General features: G+C 39.5%; 1 protein-coding gene across 2 annotated transcripts in view; it reads left to right on the forward strand.

Moving 5' to 3' along the window:
* Positions 1-365: 365 nt before the first annotated feature.
* Positions 366-23094, forward strand: part of FAT1 (FAT atypical cadherin 1) — a 104477-nt gene continuing 81748 nt past the window's right edge. For both annotated transcript variants that reach the window (XM_086612303.1, XM_086612304.1), the window contains exon 1: positions 366-3633. In XM_086612303.1, the coding sequence (XP_086468429.1) occupies positions 366-3633 (3268 nt within the window). The remainder of the gene's footprint in view (positions 3634-23094) is intronic.

A 23094-nucleotide genomic window follows, 5' to 3' on the forward strand; every position in this document is an offset into this window, starting at 1 on the left:
AGTTTGCTCACTTACATGTTAGAAGAAATATGCCAGTGATGCTGTTGCTTCATAGAGTTGTTCATTTGAAGTTAACTCTGTGTATTCTCTTTGTGTAATGGTCTAGACCTAGACTTGGTCTAGACCAAGGATCTTGAAGATTCTTGATGGTTTCCAGGAGTTTTAATTTACCTGCTTTTCTGTTACTGTAAATCATGTTGAAACTTTCTGCAAAAAAAAAATTTATTACCTAGATGTGTAACTTCTAGTTTTCTTTCAAGCGTGAATTCTAAACTAAACATCAAGGTTATTTGAATGGTATTTGAACAGTTATAAGCCTTAACACATCTCTCTTCTTGTTTCAGGGTTTCTTTGTAATTGCTGCCATGGGAAGATACTTGACTATGCTGTTGCTGCTGATGCTGCTCATGCAGCATTTTGGAAACTGTGAAGGAAATCAAAGGCCGCATCATGCTCCACCAATGCAGTTTACACAAGTGCAGTATAATGCTACTGTGTATGAGAATTCTGCAGCCAAGACTTATGTTGGGCATCCAGTGAAAATGGGCATTTACATTACAAATCCGTTGTGGGACCTAAGATACAAAATTATTTCTGGTGACAATGAGAACTTGTTCAAAGCTGAAGAATATGTTCTTGGAAACTTTTGCTTTTTGAGAATACGGACCAAGGGAGGAAACACAGCTATCCTTAACAGAGAGGTGAAAGACCATTATATGCTGACTGTTAAAGCAGTTGAAAAAAATACAAATGCTGAAACGCGTACAAAGGTCAGAATACAGGTACTGGATACAAATGACTTGCGGCCTTTGTTTTCTCCAACATCTTACAGTGTTTCTTTGCCTGAAAACACAGCAATAAGGACCAGCATCGCAAGAGTCAGTGCAACAGATGCAGATATAGGAACAAATGGAGAGTTCTACTATAGCTTTAAAGAAAGAACGGATGTGTTTGCTATACATCCAACTAGTGGAGTGGTAGTTCTAACTGGTAGACTTGATTACTCGGACACTAAGCGTTACGAGATGGAAATTCTTGCAGTGGACCGTGGGCTGAAGCTGTATGGTAGCAGTGGCATAAGCAGTATGGCAAAACTAACTGTTCACGTAGAGCAAGCAAACGAATATGCCCCCGTCATTACAGCTGTTACACTGACTCCGTCAGAATCAGACAAAGATCCAACTTATGCAATTGTAACTGTAGAGGACAATGATCAGGGTTCAAATGGGGAAATAGCATCACTAAATATTGTTGCAGGTGATCCACTTCAACAGTTCAAAACAGTGAGGTCTGTTCCAGGAGGTAAAGAATACAGAATAAAAGCCATTGGTCACATCGACTGGGAGAGCCACCCTTTTGGATACAACCTTACCCTTCAAGCTAAAGATAAAGGAAATCCCCCACAGTTTTCTTCTGTAAAAGTTGTTCATGTGACATCACCGCAATTTAAGTCTGGTCCTGTCAGATTTGAAAAAGAGATATATAGAGCTGAAATAAGTGAATTTGCCCCTCCTAACACACCTGTGATAATGGTGAAAGCTCTGCCTAGTTACCCACATTTAAAATATGTATTTAAAAGTACACCAGGCAAAGTAAAATTCAATTTAAACACTCACACTGGTCTTATTACCACTTTAGAACCCATAAAAGCACAATATGCATCCCATTTTGAACTTGAAGTTGTGACAAGTGACAGAAGAGCTTCTGCAAAAGTAGTAATTAAGGTACTAGGCATGAACAGCAATCCTCCTGAATTTACTCAGACATCCTATAAAGCCTCCTTCGATGAGAACGTGCCAATAGGTACGAGTATCTTGAGAGTAAGTGCGAAGGATCCTGATGAAGGGGAGAATGGTTATGTGACCTATAGCATTGCAAACCTAAATCCTTTGCCGTTTGTGATTAACCATTTCAGTGGGGTTATTAGTACCTCAGAAGACCTGGATTATGAATTGATGCCAAGGATTTACAGTTTGAGGATTCGAGCTTCTGATTGGGGTATACCATATCGCCGAGAAGTTGAAGTTCCTGTTACTATTATTTTAAATAACCTGAATGACAATATACCTCTGTTCGAGAAAATAAATTGTGAGGGAACAATCCCCAGGGATCTTGGTGTTGGAGAACAAATAACAACTGTATCTGCTATTGATGCTGATGAGCTCCAGTTGGTGAGATACCAAATTGAATCTGGAAATGAACTGGATTTATTTAGCCTGAATCCAAATTCTGGAGTACTTTCACTCAAGCAGTCACTAATAGATGGCCTAGGTGCTAAAATGTCTTTTCACAGTTTGAAAATTACAGCTACAGATGGAGAAAACTTTGCAAAACCGTTGTATATCAACATAACTGTAGCTACTAGTCGCAAACCGGTCAACTTGCAATGTGAAGAAACTGGTGTTGCCAAAATGCTCGCAGAGAAACTCTTACAAGCAAATAAATTGCATAGTCGTGGAGAAGTTGAGGATGTTTTCTTTGACACTCACTCTGTGAATCTGCACGCACCTCAGTTTAGAAGTACTCTCCCCAGTAGCATTGAGATAAGAGAAGACCAACCTGTAGGCTCCAGCATAATGCTTATGAATGCTACTGATCTTGATACTGGCTTCAATGGAAAGCTAGTGTATGTTATTTCTGGAGGTAATGAAGATAGTAGTTTCATTGTTGATATGGAGAGAGGAGTGCTGAAAATTTTATCTCCCCTTGACCGAGAAGTAAAAGATAAATATACTCTAAATATTACTGTCTATGATCTTGGAATACCACAGAAGTCTGCCTGGCACCTTTTAGATATAAAAATTTTGGATGCTAATGACAACCCACCGGAGTTCCTGCAAGACAGCTATTTTGTTGAAGTGAGCGAAAACAAAGAGCCAAACACTGAAATAATTCAAATTGAAGCTATTGATAGAGATTTGGGGGCTAATGGAGAAGTGAAATATTCTCTTCTTACAGATACAGACAAGTTTACTATTAATGCTGTGACAGGAGTTGTGGAAGTTGTAGGGGTTCTGGATCGTGAAGAACAGCATGTCTATTTCTTGAAAATAGAGGCTAGGGACCAACCTACTGAAGAACCTCAATTATTTTCAACAGTTATTTTAAAAGTGTCTGTAGAAGATGTTAATGACAATCCTCCTAAGTTTATTCCTTCAAATTATCATGTGAAAATTCGAGAAGATCTTCCTGAGGGAACTATCATTACGTGGCTAGAAGCCTACGATCCTGATTTAGGCCAGTCAAGTCAAGTACGATACAGTCTTTTGGACAGTGGAGATGGCACCTTTGATGTTGACAAACTAAGTGGAGCAATACGTATTGTACAAAGACTAGACTATGAAAAGAAACAACTTTATAACTTGACTGTGCGGGCCAAGGACAAAGGAAAACCTATTTCATTGTCCTCCACGTGTTACGTCGAGGTTGAGATAGTTGACGTGAATGAAAACTTGCACCCTCCACGGTTCTCTGTATTTGCAGATAAAGGCTTTATAAAAGAAGATGCCCCTGTTGGGTCCTCAGTAATGACAGTATCTGCTTATGATGAAGACACGGGACGAGATGGGGAGATTAGATACTCCATCAGAGATGGATCTGGTATAGGAGTTTTTCGAATAGATGAAGAAAAAGGTAAGGTGACTTTTTGTTATTTTTGTATTCTAAATAAAATCGTATGCCAGCAGAGAGATAAAAGAAGCTTCATAGTCACAATTAACAGAGATGTTCTTTTTAAGACAAAAAGATGTCACCAATAGTGCATGTAGTTCTATCTACAACTTCAGTGTAATTATATGTATACATTCGATAAGTAATTTTGCTTTATTGTCCTCATTTCTGTCCAGCCTACCTAAAGCCATTCTTAGGTGTTAAATCTCTGCCACTTGGCAAAAATAAGAATAGTATTGATATAAAATGAAGATCTGCCTCGTGTGAACACGATTGTGTTGTGGACAGTGGGACTGTGAAGCTAAAGCAGCAAACTGCTCTCTGCAGGGATTTTCATGCTTTTTAATCTTAAGTGACGTCTCTCTTGCTTTGTTTACTGGAGGTATGCATGGGTGTGATATTGTCATACATGCTGGTTTTGGTGGTTGTCTTTTAGCATTGTTATAGGTGCCCATCTATAAGTTAGTAAGCAGTGCCTTCTTCATGGAAAGGCTTCTGTCAAAGAAAGCATGGATGCAGCCTTTATTTTAAATGAAGCAGACTGAACTGGACTTATTTCATTAATGCATAAATTGATGAGCAACTGTGAGAATTATTCTAGTGTCATATTCAGAAGAAACATAATTATGGTTTCAATAAAATTCTGGTGCTGGCTTCTAACATTTTGATTGGACGTCTGTGTAACTACCCATTCATTTATGTCTCTGATCAAGATAGATCATTGTTATTGTGCTACTATCTAAGCTTCTTAAAATAAATTTAGGATGAATCTTGTTCAAAATTTGGCTATGAGTTATATGTAGGCAAATTGTAACATGTGATGGATGTCTTACAGAAAAAAAAGTTATAACTGAAAATAAAAAATGATAATCATATCTGATTGATCCACTAGCCATTCTGTGTGTTTGATACTCACATTCACAGTTGTGGGAAGCGTAATACAGACTCACAAAGTTGTTCTACTCTTCAAGGCTTAGGTGAACAAACTATTACTGGCAATTTTTTTTTCTGTAGAAAGTCAGTTATTAAATTATGTAGCTTGTGGCAGAAGAGCCAACTCCAGAGCTTGAAATGTAGCATTGCTTCTCTTAGCTTAGCTTTTAACAAAGCACATAGTTAAGATTATAGACCAAATTTTTTAAAAAAGGAGAATCGAATTCTCTCCAAGACTTAGTGGTTTCACTTTTAAGTTTTTGATATGTGTGCAGACTATTCATTTGTGTATCGTTACACCTTTCTTTTGACACAAGTACATTCAAGTTTACTGTGTGCTATAGTATCTTAGAATAAGTACCTAGTTGTCCTACAGAATGAGTCTGAGTTTGCCAATTTATTGTCCAAGTGATAGATAACAGTAATGAGAATGAAAGAGTGAAGAAGTATTTTTATTTTGATACCAATATGTACATGTGTACCTGTGTATGTGGGCAGGTATGTGTATTTTTGTGACATACTACTGTGGCAGAAGCAGTTGCCTGCATGCGTTGCCTCTTTATTCTTTTGGCACAAGGCTAGTTTGCTTTACTGAAGAATTTATCTGAGTTTAAATTCCTTTTAATCTGCTAGGTTTACAAGCTGACAGAACTTGGGGCAAAACAAGCTTCTGTTTAATAATCTTGTTCAGGACAGTGGCTCTGTGTTTTCAAGTGGGGGAGAGGCATTGCCTTTATTCATATCTGATATCTAGTGTTTGCAGTTCTTGAGGGATGAAAGTAGAGGGATTTGGAGAGGTGTGTGAAGAGGGGTTGCATGTTTTTAATCTTGGTGAACAGATTCTCCTTAAGACACTGGTGTGGGGAAGAATGTGTGTATTTGTGTTTGGTGGGTGTGTTTTTCCTTCAAATTTTGATAAAAAGGAACCAAGGAAAGAACATGGACTATCTATAGGCTTGACAATGTAGCTTAAACTTTCTCGACCATTTTTTTTTTCTAAAAAGCCCTTGGAATTGTTACAGAAGGCACACTTTATACTGCACTGTCTGAATGTTTGTCATGTTTTTCTAAATGTACTGGCCTTGATACAGGGAGCAGACTGATAATTAGCCAAGAAAGCACATTGAAGAATTTTAATGCCAGAGAAGATCTGGCAAGCAACTTGGTAACTTTTTCAGCTTGCTAAAGGGCTCCTGACTTTACCCTTAAGCTACATGTCTCTTCCTGCTGTCCTTAAAAGCATTACACTATGTTTTCAGCTCAAAGATGGATAAACTGAATTTAGGAAGTTATTTGGAATCAACACTTAACTATTTGGTGGCTAAGAGAAATGAATCCTTTTGTGCCGTGCTGCTTAAGAATCAAGGACAATAATCACCTTTGCAGAAGGACTAAATGATTGATGATGATAGCGGGATCAAATAGCTAATTCCATGCATGGAATTTTTGCTGTCTTTCAGATTATCTTTTCCATGTGAATGAGTTTTCTAATTTTACATTTCAAAAGGTAGGAAATTGTATTAGTGTTAGATATTTGTACCTGTAATTCTGGAATTTTCACAAAAGAATTTAATAAACTTTGCCACGAACTTCTGAGTACTTTTTTCTAAGACTTAGCTTTATTTTAGGTCAGGTGGTTTTCATAGGTTCTGTATTCTGCAGTCCTGTCTGAACCCTTAGTAGTAAATCTCTTTAACAGGGAGCCCCAATGCACCCATACGCCCAAACTCTGGAGTTGCTTTCATTGCTTTGTTGCCTAATTGCTCTGAAGACACAGAAAAAAGTACATTGGGGAGCACTTGGTATTCAGTCATTTCTTAGTTTTCATGTAAGTGTTCTTTAGCCTGAAAAGGTGGTAATGGTCAGGAAAGGAAGAGAGGAAGATGATAGAAGTCTATAAATTTGCAACAGTTTCCTCATACCACTTTCTGGTTTTTGCAATGCAACAAATAAGGCCCACACAGTTAACAGGTAACCAATGTAAAAGGAAGTATTTTTCACATGAAGTGTAATAATGTCTTGAAACTCATTTCCCCAGGAAGTTATAGAGATTGAAAGTATGACTAAAGAAAATAAATGGTACTAATGAGATTATTTTGAGGTTTGGTCGCATGCTATCTCCAGCTTATAAATTGTTAACTGGAAGTCAAGTGGCTAAGGGAAGGATATCAATATATAATGATTCAGAAGTATAACAGTGCATTGTGACTGACATTGTACAGAGATAAAATTAAAATTACATAATAAATGAAAACTCTAGGTGTATTATAACAGTATGAAGGGAAAAAACAAGATTTCTGTGCAGTGAACTTATACAACAGAGCAATTTGCTTGTCCTTTAGGTATGTGTGTTCAGAAGTTGGAATTTAAGATAGGTTTTTATGTGTGAGCTAGACTGAAGTCTGCAAATTGAGGTGATCAGCTGGCTATATAAATTGCCTACTAAAGCAACTGTAAAGTATTTTTCCAAAGAATTTGATAAGGAGTTGAGCAGATTGGGGTGTTTAATAATAGAATGAATTGTGTTGATACAGATCCCAGTGTGCCACAAAAAACACATGCACCATATAAATCCCATTAGCACTGAGCAATAAAATCGAGATAAATCATGTCAATAGCATTCTGCTACTGCCGTTTAGAAAAGCTCTAAGGAATGATAGAAGCAATTGCTGGAGGAGAACCTAAAGCAGAAGCTTTAGGGATGTGGGATCAAGGCAATAGTGAAACCTCTTTCTTCCTTATTTCAGTTTCCACCCCAGCAGGCAAGCAGGGAAAAGGAGAATGTCTTCTTACTTTTTGGTTTTCAAATATAAGAATAGAGCATTTCCATTAAGTATTTGCACTCCTCGAAGGTGAAATGAGAGATGGAAGTTCTAGTATGTAGAAACAGTATTAGAAAGAACTCCCAGTACTACCTCTTGTTGTAGAGGTGAGCAAGACCATTCAGTGTCACCCACTGGGCTGGATGGGACACTGTCATGGGAGCACCAGCACATGATGAACAAGTTTCCGCACTGTTTTCAGTTGTAAAAATGAGAACTGTTAATAGTTTTGCTCAGTATCTGGCCTTCTCTAAAATTTTTTTTTGCCCTGCAGACTGCTCCTTTCCTTGAGATCGCAAGGCTTCTAGCTTATTACTGAGAGCTGGGTTTTATCTTGTTTCAAGGTTGTCGTCTTTTGGTTTTGGTTTTCTTTATGGTGCTCAGAATTTAGATAGCTGAGGGAGCCAGCAGACTTTGGGACAGTAGATGCCCTGGGTCATTTAGCCTAAGAAAGGTCTCATTGCAGTGTTTATAGAAGATGGGAGTCCATCCTGGAAGCTGATGTTCAGAAACAAAGGAAATTTCAAGAGTCATGAATTCCATGGTGTCTGCTTACTTCTGACCAGTTGTGTAGTAGAGCAGTTGGATTTGCAACCCTTGTATACCCAGATGCAGGGTGTTACGTGTAGGACCTACACAGTAAGGTTTCCCCTGATGACAGGTTGTTTGAACTATTTTGATAAACCGTAGTGAGTTTTACCAACGCCTTGTTATCAGAAACTTCCCAGCTAGTTCAACTTGCAAGGCAATGAGCAAGCATTTTCTAAACTTCTGCAGTTGAGGATATTTCAAAGCACATAACCTACTTCCAGAATGGTGTTGAGGGTGGTGTGGCAGTCTGAGCTTCATGCAAAATAACCCTATTACTCCTGTTTAATTCAGTAACATAGTTACTTATTACCAGGAATCTTACTGTTCTTTCAGTCACCTGAGTTTGTTATCAGATCGAGTGTTACAAAATAACACTAATTCTGTTCTAACAATAACAACAAAGCTCAAGGTGATTAATTTGCTGACTTAAAAAGACGTAGTATGACTGCGCTTTATTAGAAGAAAGGTCTGTCTAGCCTGATATACTGTCGTCAGTAACATAAGGAAGAGTAAGAGCAGGGCAGGCACGTGATACTTCCTTCTATTACTTTCCCAGTCTGTTTATTTTCTATTTGGGAAGTTTTTGAGTCAGAGATGGTTTGTAACCTTTAGCAGATATATCTTTCTTGTATAGTCGTTCCTTGGAACCATGTAATTTTCAAGCGTAGCCTTGCTACTGTGACAAGGAAAGATGATTTGTTTTGGTAAAAAAAGTTGACGGAGCAAGTAAAAAAAATGTTAACAGGGGCATGTGGAAAAAAATTAATTTTATTGTGCTATCTCTGTGTGCATAAAATACCATCAATAAAGCTTAATGGCTATGAGATGCTATTTTTAATATTACCAGATCCATTTCCAGCTGGGAAGACAGTAATTCATTAAGGAGAATTAATAGGATTTTAACTACGTAAAGCGAAGTACTGTATTATAATCTTAAAAGGTAAAGAACATCGCTAACACATAATAAACATGTTAACACTTCTTTGTAGTGTTCTCATAATTGCATTAATTAACATGCAGGGTATGATTTACATTTATACGTAAAGGGTAGCTTCAGGTTCTGTTTCTTCAGTGATCTTTGGCTTTTGAGCTTTTCAAATCATTCCACCGCTCACTGGTGTCAGGTTTTGGTATGAAGACAGGCATTAGCAAAGATTAAATACTATGATCATTAGTGGAACAGAATGCTTAAGTACCTGTTGGATAGCTGTTAAACCAGCAACATGGTCTGGAACAGAAAGAAGCCAACTGGCCTGCATCTATACTAACAACTCCTGTACCTTTAGGCAGGGTAGCTGCACCCAGCTTGTCTGTTGGGAATGCTGTCAGCTGCATTTCAACTCCTAACTGCCCCAGTGCTCTTTGAAACAGTTGTAGCTGACACAGGCCAAAAGCAGTTTAGCAATGTAGAGAATCAAGTTCCAGTGCCTGGGAATGTTTTCTGTCTGTTTGTTGTACTGATTTAGCCGTAAACTACTTAAAGGTGGGGGAGGCACTTTTCATCAAAACTGAGACTAGTATGATTTGGTTTTAACTTAATTGTACTTAAGCAGCATTACAAATATCAGACTTTCTTCAAACTCCTTTTTCAGTGAACGCTTCATGTTGAATTTGGACGTTCCATATACTTTGATTTGTTACCCCTTTTGTATGAGTCATGAATATAAACACCAGGGTATTCAAGAACTTAGTTTCCTTCAGTTTATTGAAAAAAAACCTCAAACAAAACCAAAACAAAACCAAAGAAACCAAAAAGTTCCTAATAATTTCCATTTTTCTACTATACATATTCCAAACATGCTGGTGTCAAAGCCATATGGTGACTGTATGCTGTGTTTACTCCAAGTCCTGGCAGATTTGTCAAATAGATTATGGGTCACTGAAAACTGTTAACAGAAAAAGTATTGAGCAAATCTTTTTGTAAGAAATCTGTTAAATTAAAAATTGTAATCAATTAGGTGATGTTGATAGTCAGGAAAGAATGTTCCTGGTGGGTTTGATTGTCTAAATCTTAGAGCATCTCCTCCTTGTAGCCTAAGTTTATTTTCAGAAGTTGTGACAATGACATTTCCTGCTTAGCTTCTGTCTGCAGGTGCAGCCTCATAGGCACACAGTTTTTGACATTGAAATTCCTTACGCAAATATTTTGATGAGTTAAAATGAAGAGTAAATGGGAAGAAGACCCTCTCCTATGAGGATCTTCTCATAGTGTTTTCTTGCAAAGCACAGCAGTTCTTCCTACTGTTTTTGAAGAGAGCGCTGGATTAGGAGATGCTCTGTTTCTGTAGAATACCAAGTGGTTGCAGCTTTTTGCACAAGAAATTGTTACCCTTGCTAGTTCGAGTACAGACACGAGTGAAGCTCAGTGCAGGCTGATCTCTCGGGTATCTAATTAGCTTTTCAGACAAGTTTTTTTCACCCTACACTGAATTCTGTACCACCACATTACATCATACTGAAGTTAATGATTTGCCCATATAGCTGTAGCAGCTAGCTTTCTTCAATGACTGAGGTATAAATATGCTGGAGTAAGAATTTCTAAGGTTATTCTGATGTGGTTTGTCTGGAAAAAACACCAAAAAACCCCAAACAAACCCAAAAAACAACCCACAACCAAAGCAAACCTCCCTTGAAGAATGATTACTAGATTCTATAAACTTCAAGTTAAGTTCTTAAGCCTGTGAATGTTAATTTGGAAGGTTAATGTTTTAAATGAGGGGCTGCATCTGTACTTTAGTTAGCAGTTAAGAGACCTAAAACCTGATTCTGATAGATACGCCGGGGGTTTGAATGAAATTCTAGTCAGCAGAGAAGAGTTTTTTTCTTAATCGAAGGATTTATGCAGATTATTCTTGGATTCTGGAATTGACTGATCAGTTGCCACACTGGCATCTGGAACAGAATTCCAGATCAAAACCTGGAATTCAAGCACAAACTGTGAAACTCATTATTTGTTGGGAAAATAACATAAGGGCAAACATCTTCTATTTGTTTGAGTAGTGTATAATTAAAACTCTTAAAGGAATTCAAGTAACACTTTCTGAGTTTGAGAGGCATTTATTTTTGTGCATATTAGGATAAAAGTGTATGTTGGGATTGTTTTGTGGTTTTTTGAGAAATTTTGGGAACATATCTGTTCAAGAAATATTAGTTTATCTCTGCTAAGTAACAATAATAAAAAATACAGCTGTTCTTATTCTGGGGACAGGAAGTAGTTTAGGTCGGAGATGCAGAAACAGTCATTCTGTTAGCTTTCTCTGTGAGGAGAATTTAGTAAAAATAATACAGTATTTTTTTTTAAAAAAAAAGATGGAGTGGGGCAAGTGAAGATTAATTTGGTAGTTAACTGCTCTGAAAAGATATTTGAATTCTGATAGATGTTCAGTGTTTTTTCTAGTGGCATATTTATTTTGTGCTGTGCCTGGGCATTCCCACCCTTTTGGTATTGAATTGAGAAAGATGAGCAGCATGAGAACAACTTGAATTGATGTGACTGAGAGACAAGATCTACCCATTTCAGCTCTCCTGCCAGTGGTCTTTGCAGAATCCTTTGCAGAAGAGTCCTTATCAAACTTCTCCAGAGCTCACCAGAAGAAAGGTTTTGTTGTGACAATAAATAATGAAGCCACTTATAGTACTTTGCCCACCCAAACATAATAACCTGCTTTTTAAAGCATTTACCCCATGTCTTGATGACTTCACTTCCCTACCAGAATTTTCAGTGATAGTTAGGCATGCAATACGTGGAGCAGAGCTGAAATCCTAGCTTAGTCTGCAACATGGGAGAGACAATTATATCTGTGTGGGACACTTAAATTGAGGAGGCGTGTTTATGGTTGTTGATGACAGATATTTTAAAAACTTGTAGTGTAGACTATTTTTAAAATGGGATATTATCTTATTTTCTGCTTTCTAGTTACTGATACCCGGTGGGTTTGAGTGTGTTCAGTATGATCTTGAAAATAAGAGTGAAGTTGACACAGAGGAAGATCTATATGATTTCATTTTGTTTTTATGGCATTTTTCTCCAGTGGAATTAAGCCAAACTCAGGCCATTGTGCAAAAAAAATTAATTATGTTTAAAAAAAAATTAACTGTGCCTAAATTGAGTAATAATTTGAGTTTAAAAAACATTTGCTTAAAATTTCATGCAACTAAAATATATTTTCCACCAATTTGTTATGGTTTTAAAAATGAGGCGTTTGGCACATAGATTCTCTTTTATGAGACAGTACAAATAGCTGTAACAGCAGCTTGCTAAGAATAGCTGTTGTTTCTTTAGATCCTCTCTAGTATGAGAAGAAATTTAAAAACTTTTTTTTTGAAGAAGCATAGACACAGTTCAGCACAATTTGTGTCTGTTTAAAGAAATGGAGATAAGACCCAGATACCTGCTAACAATTAGATTGAGGACAAGTCCTAAATTTGCTGCTATCCCCCCAAAAAAACAATCCACAAAGCTTTTTCCTAGGAGATGACTTTTGGGGTGGGGATGTTATTTTGTTTTACTACTGGTACCTATTGCCTGACACCTGAATGTGGGTATAAGTACTCAAGTTCAGAAGAGGGTACCTGGTTAACCTGTGGGATGACGTTGTTGCATTCACGTTTCTTTTTGGGGGAAGAGCAAAGCCTGGCATTTAGAGCTAATGTAGAGTTTCAGTTTGGCAGAGGTTAAGGAGGCCTGGGTTTGGACCAAGGTCCTGAGCAGCCTGGAGCTAGCTGATTACCTTTCTTTCTTAGGCTAGAAGGAAATTAAAATTTGCATTTGCGATGGTGGTAACTCACAAAGTGCTATTAGGTTGTTAATGTAGCTTTTAGAACGTGTCTTTGGAAGCTGAATTAGTTTTAGACAAACATATTCATCTGGTGTTTTGCTGTTGGCAGGGGGATCTTCCAAAGTAGTTTGAGAGTTTTCTTAGGTATCCTGCTGAGTAAAACATCACCTTAGCAGCCAAATAGAGGTCCCATACAAAATCTAGGGCTTCCCTCCTCTTCTGCATGGATACTGAAAGTAAGGGATTGTTTTGTTGTGAAAGGTGTTGATTGGGTTGCAACTTGGTCTGATGAAAACAGAGCTGCCTGGGGGCTGTGTCTCTGTAGGAGATGAACTGAGGCTGAGCCACATGCAGTCCCAAAGATTACCGTATAAACAGTAATCAATTCAGGCAGCAGAGTACATATTAAGGACCTATTAACTTGCTTAGACCTCTCTTTGACTTGAAAAGCACTTGTGAGCAGAGGAATAATAAAAGGGAAGGGTTGCCAAAAGCTATGGAAGGTGCATCTTGCCATATCACTGTTGGTACATCTGTTGAGTTGGAGATTTGTTTCCTACTAAGCATCTGCTTAGCTTTTGAAGTACATGTTAAAAGTCAAAGGAGGGGAGCTTGAAAATGATTGCATAATGTTTATTCTTTTCTTTGAAGATTTTAAACTTCAATCATACAGCATTTGGACATATTTAACAAAGGACAAACCTACGTGAGTATTTGGCAAACTTTGACAATTCATAACATGCAGTAGTTGCAGCTTTAGAACTTGAATTTAAAAATACTTTGGGCCTTGTTGAAACTATGATTTGCAGGTCCGTGTTGTAATCTATGTATCGTTCTTACTGCATCTGTGACTTGTTTGCACTGGTCATCTGAATGTGACCAAAAATGAATTTTCAATTCAGCAGTTTCTGGGTGGCTCAACAACAGAAGAAAATCTCTAGCATTCCAGTGCCATCAAAGAGGGATTTTTGGGAAAACAGAAGTGTCCAAAGAGTCTAGCAACAGGACTGCAACAGATAATTTCCTTATTTGGAAACTAAGTTTCCCCAAACTCCTTGTGTTCTACCCACGCTTCTAATAGCTGCTTCTATTTCCTTTTAAATTATTTGTGAACAAGGATAAATCAATATGTTCATGGTTCTTATAAAAGTTGCCTGATTTCGATAGGTGTTAGGGTTAAGAGCAAACTGCTGAGTCAGTGGATATAAATTGTCTTGACCTACCAGTAGTGGCAGTCGTTAATAGTTCTTTCAGCTTGGAGTTCTGCGTCTGTGCAGACTTGTCAGTGTGGCATAGCCGATACCAGAACTGAATATCTGCCTATATGACAGGGAAGGTTACACACAGAAAATTCAGTAGTTGCATTGTTTTATTGCCCGATCTTCTAATTAGAATAATCCTCACTGACATGGATTGCTTTCAAAATCTGCATGTTTCTTAAATCAAGCTTTTTGGGTGCTTATACAAAAGGCCATTTTTATTCTGCTAATGCGAAAAGTCTGAAACTGCACCTATACCCAAAAAATAAAAATTCCTGAGTTTTGTTTTTGAAGTTGCTGATCATTGTGTGCTTACTTGTGTTTTGTTCATGACTTAAGGATTAAAAGATTATTACATTAAAAATTTCAAAATGTATAGAATCATAGAATCGTTAGGGCTGGAAGGGACCTTCAAAGGTCATCTAGTCCAACCCCCCTGCAAGGAACAGGGATATCTCCAACTAGATCAGGTTGCTCAGGGCCTCATCCAACCGGGCCTTGAACGTCTCCAGGGATGGAGCATCCACCACCTCTCTGGGCAACCTGTTCCAGTGTTCTACAACTCTCATGGTAAAAAATTTTTTCCTAATATCCAACCTGAATCTACCTCCCTCTATTTTAAAACCATTACCCCTTGTCCTATCACAACTGACCGTCCTGAACAGCCTCTCCCCATCTTTCTTGTAGGCCCCCTTGAGGTACTTGAAGACCGCTATAAGGTCACCCCGGAGCCTCCTCTTCTCCAGGCTGAAGAGCCCCAACTCTTTCAGCCTGTCCTCATAGGAAAGGTGCTCCAGCCCTCTTATCATCTTCGTGGCCCTCCTCTGGACCCTCTCCAACTGGTCCATGTCCTTCTTATGTTGGGGGCTCCAGAACTGGACGCAATACTCCAAGTGAGGTCTCACGAGGGCAGAGTAGAGGGGGACAATCACCTCCCTTGACCTGCTGGCCACGCTCCTCTTGATGCAGCCCAGGACGCGGTTGGCCTTCTGGGCCGCAAGAGTACATTGCCGGCTCATATTGAGCTTCTCGTCCACCAGTACTCCCAAGTCCTTCTCCTCAGGGCTGCTCTCGATCCATTCTCTGCCCAGTCTGTATTTGTGCCTGGGATTGCCACGACCCAGATGTAGGACCTTGCACTTGGCCTGGTTAAACTTCATGAGGTTGGTACGGGCCCACCTCTCCAGCCTGTCGAGGTCCCTCTGGATGGCATCCCTCCCTTCCAGCGTGTTGACGGCACCACAGAGCTTGGTGTCATCGGCGAACTTGCTGAGGGTGCACTCCATGCCACTGTCCACGTCACCGACAAAGATGTTGAAGAGGGCCGGGCCCAACACGGACCCCTGAGGGACGCCACTCCTGACCGGTCTCCACTTGGACATCGAGCCGTTGACCACTACTCTCTGAGTGCGGCCATTGAGCCAATTCCTTATCCACCGAGTGGTCCATCCATCAAACCCATGCCTCTCTAGTTTAGAGAGAAGAATGTCGTGCGGGACAGTGTCAAAAGCTTTGCACAGGTCCAGGTAGATGACATCCGTTGGTCGACCCTTGTCCACCGATGTTGTCACCCCATCGTAAAAGGCCACCAAGTTGGTCAGGCACGATCTGCCTTTGGTGAAGCCATGTTGGCTGTCACCCACCACCTCCTTGCTCTCCATGTGCCTTAGCATGGTTCCCAGGAGAATCTGCTCCATGACCTTGCCAGGCACAGAGGTGAGGCTGACCGGCCTGTAGTTGCCCGGGTCCTCCTTGTTCCCCTTTTTAAAAATGGGGGTTATGTTCCCTCTCTTCCAGTCATCGGGGACCTCGCCAGACTGCCACGACTTCTCAAATACAATGGCCAGTGGCTTGGCAACTTCATCTGCCAGTTCCTTCAGGACCCACGGATGGATCTCATCAGGTCCCATGGGCTTGTGCACTTTCAAGTTCCTCAGATGTTCCCGAACCTGCTCTTCAAGTACAGTGGGTGGTGGTTCATCCTCACAGTCCCTGCTAGTTCTTTCCACAGCTTGGGTGGTAAGACAAGACGCTTTATCAGTGAAGTCTGAGGCAAAAAATTCATTGAGTACCTCAGCCTTCTCTATGTCCCGGGTAACCAGAGCACTAGTATCCTTCCGGAGGGGGCCTACATTCTCTTTGGGCTTCCTTTTGTCCCCTACATACCTATTGAAGCATTTCTTATTGCTTTTTATATCCCTTGCCAAATTCAATTCCTTCAGGGCTTTAGCCTTCCTCACTTGATCCCTGGTCACTCGTACAGCTTCTCTGTATTCCTCCCAGGCTATCTGTCTCCTCTTCCACCCTCTATAGGCTAACCTCTTCATTTTCAGTTGGTCCAGGAGCTCCTTGCTCATCCACGCAGGCCTCCTGGCCTTTTTGCCTGACTTGTTCTTCGTCGGGATGCACCTCTGCTGAGCTTGGAGGAGGTGCTTCCTGAATGTGGACCAACTTTCCTGGGCCCCTCGTCCCTCCAGGGCCGCCTCCCACGGCACTTTGCCCGTCAGGTTCTTGAAGAGGCCTAAGTCCGCCTTCTTGAAGTCTAGGGTACAGAGCTTGCTGAATGGTTTCCTTGCTGCCCCATGGATCTTGAACTCCGCCGTGTCGTGGTCACTGCAGCCAAGGCTGTCCTTAAGTTTCATATCGCCCACCAGTCCCTCCCTGTTGGTGAGCACAAGGTCAAGCATGGCACCCCTCCTTGTCGGCTCCTCTATCACCTGCAGGAGGAAGTTGTTGTCCACGCATTCCAGGAACCTCCTGGACTGCCTGTGCCCTGCCGTATTGTCTCTCTAACAGATGTCAGGGTGGTTGAAGTCCCCCATGAGGACCAGGGCTTGTGACCGCGAGGCTGCTCCTATCTGGCTATAAAGCGCCTCATCTGCTCTGTCCTCCTGGCCAGGTGGCCTGTAACAGACCCCTACTGTAACATCCCCTATCCATCCCCGTCCTCTAATCTTGACCCATAAGCTCTCTGTCAGCTCGTCCTCCGACCCCAGGCGAAGCTCCACGCACTCCAGCCGGTTGCTGACATAGAGAGCGACACCCTCTCCTCGTCTCCCCTTCCTGTCCTTTCTAAAAAGCTTATACCCCTCCATGTTGACACTCCAGTCATAGGAGTCGTCCCACCACGTCTCCGTGATGCCAGTAAGGTCGTAGCCCTGCTCATGTGCACGCATCTCCAGCTCATCCTGTTTATTTCCCGTGCTGCGTGCGTTGGTGTACATACACTTTAGCTGGGCTCCCGACAAAGCCGACTCGCTGGCTGGAGCGACAGGGGTTTTCTTGGGTGGCAGCATAAGTTCATTTGAACATACCTGTGATCCTTCCTCAGCCTCTGGACCCTTGGTGCTGGCACTGGCGCCATGCTGACAGTGGTGGGCTGAACTGTGCTCCCCCTCCCCCAGCAATACTAGTTTAAAGCTCTTTGCACAAGTCTGGCAAGCCTTTGTCCAAGCACCTTCTTCCCTTTCTCGGTTAGGTGCACGCCATCTGCCCCTAGCAACCCAGGTTTCTCAAAATTTACCCCATGGTCAAAATACCCAAAGCCCTGGCTGTAGAAGCAGAGTTACAGAATAGCCTTCTGATGTTAGTGTTACTGGTAAAGGTACATGAGTGTTACAGAACTGCTCCAGTCACATGGATAAATAAATTAAGATTTTTTGGTAACATATTGTGCTAAAAATGAGTACAGAATAAATTAATAATGTGCTAAAAATTAATATAGACTTCTCCTAATGTGTGTTGCCTGTAGTCCTGATTGTATTTATGCACAGAGGGAGTTTGGTAGCTCAGCTTGGAAGACTTGCAGTACAAGGAAGTTTATGAAGGAATGTATGAATGGAATTATGTATGTGATCTTTAAGGCTAGTACCTTGTCCTCCCCATTTCTCCAACTCTGTGAGGGCAGCATGCATAGCTTTTTCATAGGGAATACATCTCCATTCTACAGATTTATTTTTTTTTAATTCTTTTTTTAATCCCCCTTCCCCCTGAACCTTTGCCTGTAGATTTACCATGACAGGGTATATCCTGTCTCTATGAAAATTAGAGATTGCTGTCTAATGATAAGGGTTTAATCTGCAACGAATCAGACATGTGGAAACTTCTGTCTGTGGAATTTTCTGTTTGATCTGAGAGGAATGCCCTTGCTGTGCCCTTCCTGTAATGAAAGCAAGGTAGAGTGAATCAAAGTGATTCTAGATAAGATTGGAATGTGTGCATTGGTTATGCCTCTTATATTTGGTGTTGCAATTCTGGTCGTATGTATTATTTTACTATCCAAGAGATCAACAGCATAGTTCATCGTTTAAAAAGATACCCTTTCTTTCTGTTTTAGTTAAAAGTGCTGGGTTTTTATTGATTACATTCCTGAGTGAATTATTTAGGTTTTACCATGGAAAGTCTTGCGCACAAAAACAGGTATTGTCAACAAAATATAAAATATGCTATGATAATACAATGAGGTTTTTTCTTACCGTAAATAATTTTACACTATTCACTAAATCTTCTGTCTTAAAGATTTTTTTGGTGTATCATTGTGAGGAATGGCTAACAGTTTCTAACCCTGTCTTTATTACAGAAACAGTTAATGATTAACAAATGTCCAGCTGCCTGTGTAAGGAATGTTAATTACTTCAGGGAGGGAGGGAAAGATGACTATGCCTTTGCATAAGAAGTCTGGTATCATAGTTCACTTAGAAGGTAGTTTGAATATTACAGTACCAATTTTAGCAGATTAAACAGAAATGGAAAAATGACCTATGCCTCTCTCTTTGAGGTCTGGTTATACATATGTGCTTCCATACCTGTGCTACTAGCTAGTATGGTAATATTTTGAGGTGCCTGGGTCCAGACCATTTTAAAGTAAAAAGAGATGACAGTTTGTTAAGAAATGGATTACTTTGTGTATGGATACAGAGAAAACTTGTCTCAAGAAAAAAAGTTATAAAATAAAAATCTAAGCAGTTCATAGTCCCCACTATTTCACACCATTCCTAATCAGCTTTCTGAACGGAGACTTGTGTGTTAAGTAGGTACAGAAGCCCAGAGATCAAGAATTGTGCTTGCAAATATTAAAAAAAAAAATAAATCTTAGAACTTGGACTTTTCAATTAGCTTTTTGCTTGCTTGGAAATGTTCATGCTGAACGGTGAAACTTTGTAGTGAAACTTTGGACTGACTTGAATCCTTTCAGATACAGATAAGGTAGGGGAGGGGACTATAAGAAGGTTCAAAAACTGTGAAAGATGAGTTGTCATTGACTCAAGTGACACATCAGTTTTGATGTGCATTGTTTAATAAGAAGTTAAGGGATTGATGATTACAATGAGAACAAGTTTTCTGCAGATTATATGGATTAAATTTGGAGTGCATATTGATCCAGCGTACGATTATAAGAGGAAATGGAGTAAGAAATATATGCCATGCTATGTCTGTAATTCAAGGGATGATAAAAAAAAGTCCTTTGGAAATCAGTTGTTCAGTCTAGTCAAACAGAAGAACGGCCAGCAATTGAGAATATATTGTTGCGAACACTTGTGCACCGATACCCAGATTTGAGAAGGTCACCTGGTGCAACTCCATCTCTAGTCACTGCAGATTCTGTGAATTTCTTAAACAAGGAAAAAAATCTTCAGTGGTTCAGGAGCAAAATGCATTTTGTGCTTAAATGGTCTACTAATTACCTACAATATTGCAGTTTTCTTTCATTTCCAGTGAGTGTACTAGTGTAGACGGAGTTGATGTACTTTTATCGTGGCTCTATGACAATTGAACTTCTTGTTTAGTGGAGAGTTATTCATATCACTCATTCTCTTTGGCATTGTTACTAAAGGTGCAGTTACCTTCAGCAAAAAATGTTTCTGTGAACGTTAAGAGGTTTCCAATGGAAATTCTAACAGGGAACTGTGGTCTGTTTATCCAAATGCTTGCAGGTTCTACTATTAAGCAATCAATATAGAGTGAATTAAATGCATAGATTATTATTTTTTTAACTGTTAACTTGCATTAATTTCTGCTACCTTTAGTGATGTATATTTTTTTGTTCTTCTGGAAAATGTTGATTAAAACCATGTAGGCAGTTGCCCATCATGTGAAGAAGACTGATCCCATCTCCCAACAAGCATCTAGGGCACTTACAAATAAATATGCTTGACATCTAGTAAGTAATTTCTAGTTTTCTAGTTGCAAGTCTTATTTTTAGATGTTAGATATTGATTGTTCAGTGTGCATGTAAGAATTTGCTTACAAATGGAGGATTTTTCATTTACTTGATACAGTAATCTCAACCAAAGAGGATGAACATATTTTTTTAATCCCAAAATTCTTTGCCTTCATGACTCTTCTATCCTGAAGATTTTACTCAGAAATAAACAAGTTCAGAAATATTTATGTGTGTGGCCTTTTGTTTGTTTTGATTCATATTCAAAGGCAAATGATAAAAAAAGAGCATAACAAGTACTAATCAGTGTGCAATACCCTCTGGATATATAAGTAGGAATAAAGTCTGAATAAATAAATGAATACTTTGTAGGTTAATAAATCTGACTTTGTCAGAACAAGGATGAAAATGTCTTTTGATGCCACTGGATCCCAGATGCTTTTATCTCATGACATCTTTTATTCGCTTTGTTCTCCTGGCACTTGCATGCCCACAAGTACACCAGCTCTTCTTTATACGCATGGATCTGCTTGGGAGCACGTTTCTGTTGACAGTAATTAAGCGCCATTGTGTACATAGCTACTTGATATAGCCTCATTTCCGGTATTCCTCAACATGCTACTTGCCTTTTGGTAGATATCAGTATCTTTTCTTGCTCAGAGCTTGTCAGGGAACCGTCATTGTTAACCAGCAGTTTCTGCAACTGAAAATAGTCTGGAGACCAAAAGCTTGAAGCAAAATTGCAGCAGTCCAAAACACAGATCAGTATAAATAACGCGCACATGCTAAATGATGATTTTTTTTTTGCATGTGGGTTAGTCATGAGTCAGTGTTGCTGTGGAGCCCAGCTGTAACTGTTTCTTGCTAAAGGGCAGAGCTGCTCTGTTGATCTTTCTGGGCCTTCAAAGTTACTTTTGTGGAAGTACTGTGAGGTAGGCTGCGATTGTTCAAACTGCAACCAAAAAGGGAATCAGCGATAAATACTTTGTATATGGGAAAAAGATTCTCGGGATACATGGAACAATTTTCCTTATTTAAGATGGTCATTACTCTTTCAGATTTACAGACAAAATGTGAGTATACTTGTTGTAGAACTGTCCGGGTATTTTAATAGTTTGCAGAGATCTAAACAGCTAGATCCTTCTGGATCAACAAACCAGTTTCTGTACAATTAAATGTGTTGCATTTGTGCATAATTGGCTGCCCATGCTTCTCATTGTTTTCCTTGTAGCCTCTTCTTCTACCTAAGGAGGACCTAGGTTAATCTGTCAACTCTAGTTAGTTTTGAAAGTCCTGGGACCATTTGCAGAGTAATTTCCCTTTCAGAGGCTCCTTATTTCCCAGTGAAATTATTAGAGTGGAGACATAACCACTCACATTGACAACAATTGCTAGGTACTAGGAAGACTGACAGTGAAGTTAGAGGGATTTTTGCAAGATGAAGCCAGAGTTTCAAAGAGCATATGTGTGTTCATTTGTGTGTGTATACAAGAAATTTTTGTAAACTTTAACAAAGAACATAGAAATTCATCCTTTGCGTTTCTTACATGCATCCAAGTACACATACATTCTAAAAATTTGATTAAATACACTTCCTTCTTTCTCTTTGATGCTCATAAGTAAACAAACAGTAGACCTGTAGAACCCTTCGCTTGTTTCTGAATTACCTGCACTTCAGTAGAAACTCTTTTGGTCATGAAACTGTAGTAAGAGAGCAGAATTTAAAGGTAACTGGATAGTGTAGCAATATTAACCCAAAGTATTTTTGCTTAAACATAGTTACGTATTCTAATTTTACGATGTTGTGTAACTGTATTTCTTGGGACATAAAAAACAATTGTGTATTTACCTGAAAACGAAAATTGTTCTGAATAAGGGGATGGATGACTGGAGTGATGACTTGCATCAGATCTTGCAAACCTTGCTCATGTAACACAGTAACAGGAGCTGCTTTTGTGGGTACTGAGAGCCCACATGCTTGGCCCAGAATCTGCTGGCAGTTTCTTCCGTTTACACTAATGTTTTTTAAACTTGCTGTAATGCTGATGTAGTAGTGTGGTCATGTTTTTTCAGCATGCTTTGTCTCAAATCATGAATGACTGTTCATATTAGCAGCAAAGCTTGCTTTGCTTACCCTCTCTTCAAAGAAATGTAGATCTTATGTGATTGTATTGCAATAATTTTTCCTATTGGCGTAGGAGTTAACATTTCATTTCCCTAATGTGTACTCATCAGGGGGTTTTTATGTCTCTCCATATCGAGCTTTACCAACATGGTACTGTTCCTCTGTATAGTAATTATATTGCCTGTCCGAAAGCCTGACATACAAGCAGCCTAGCTGACAGAAATAAGCTGGAGCTATTAAAATAACCGTAAACGAGGCTGACAATAGGAGCTGTCTGCTGTTGTCCCAAAAGATTTTCTGAACTGGAAGTAATCAGTTGAGTTCTAAGGCAACCCCATCAGGGATCTTCTAATTGCGAAAATTCCCCCTCGTCACCCCCTGACTTCCTGAAAGCAAGTTCACAATCCTTGTGGACCTTAGCAGATTTATTACTTTTAGCTCAGACTACTTAGTACTGAATCATAATGTCGGGGCATAATCTTTTATGTAGACAATTTTAAGAACATGTTTTCAGAGGTTTTTTTCCTCTTATAAATTATCTAAACTCTGGTGTTTTTTTTTATTCGTCTTGGTTTTGCACAAACGTGCATAAAGCAATGTGGCGGAAACTGGAAGTCAAAATGTTACTGGGTCTAATTATTTACATGTCCTTGTCTTGCCCTGTGTTTTGTTCTACTTTCTGCATTTAACCAAGACATACAAAACCTGTTTTCTTAATGTTTTAAAATATAGTCTGTGTTTGGTGCAGAGCTTTACC

The sequence above is a fragment of the Tauraco erythrolophus genome, chromosome 5 (assembly GCF_009769465.1).
Source record: "Tauraco erythrolophus isolate bTauEry1 chromosome 5, bTauEry1.pri, whole genome shotgun sequence".
NCBI lineage: Eukaryota > Metazoa > Chordata > Aves > Musophagiformes > Musophagidae > Tauraco > Tauraco erythrolophus.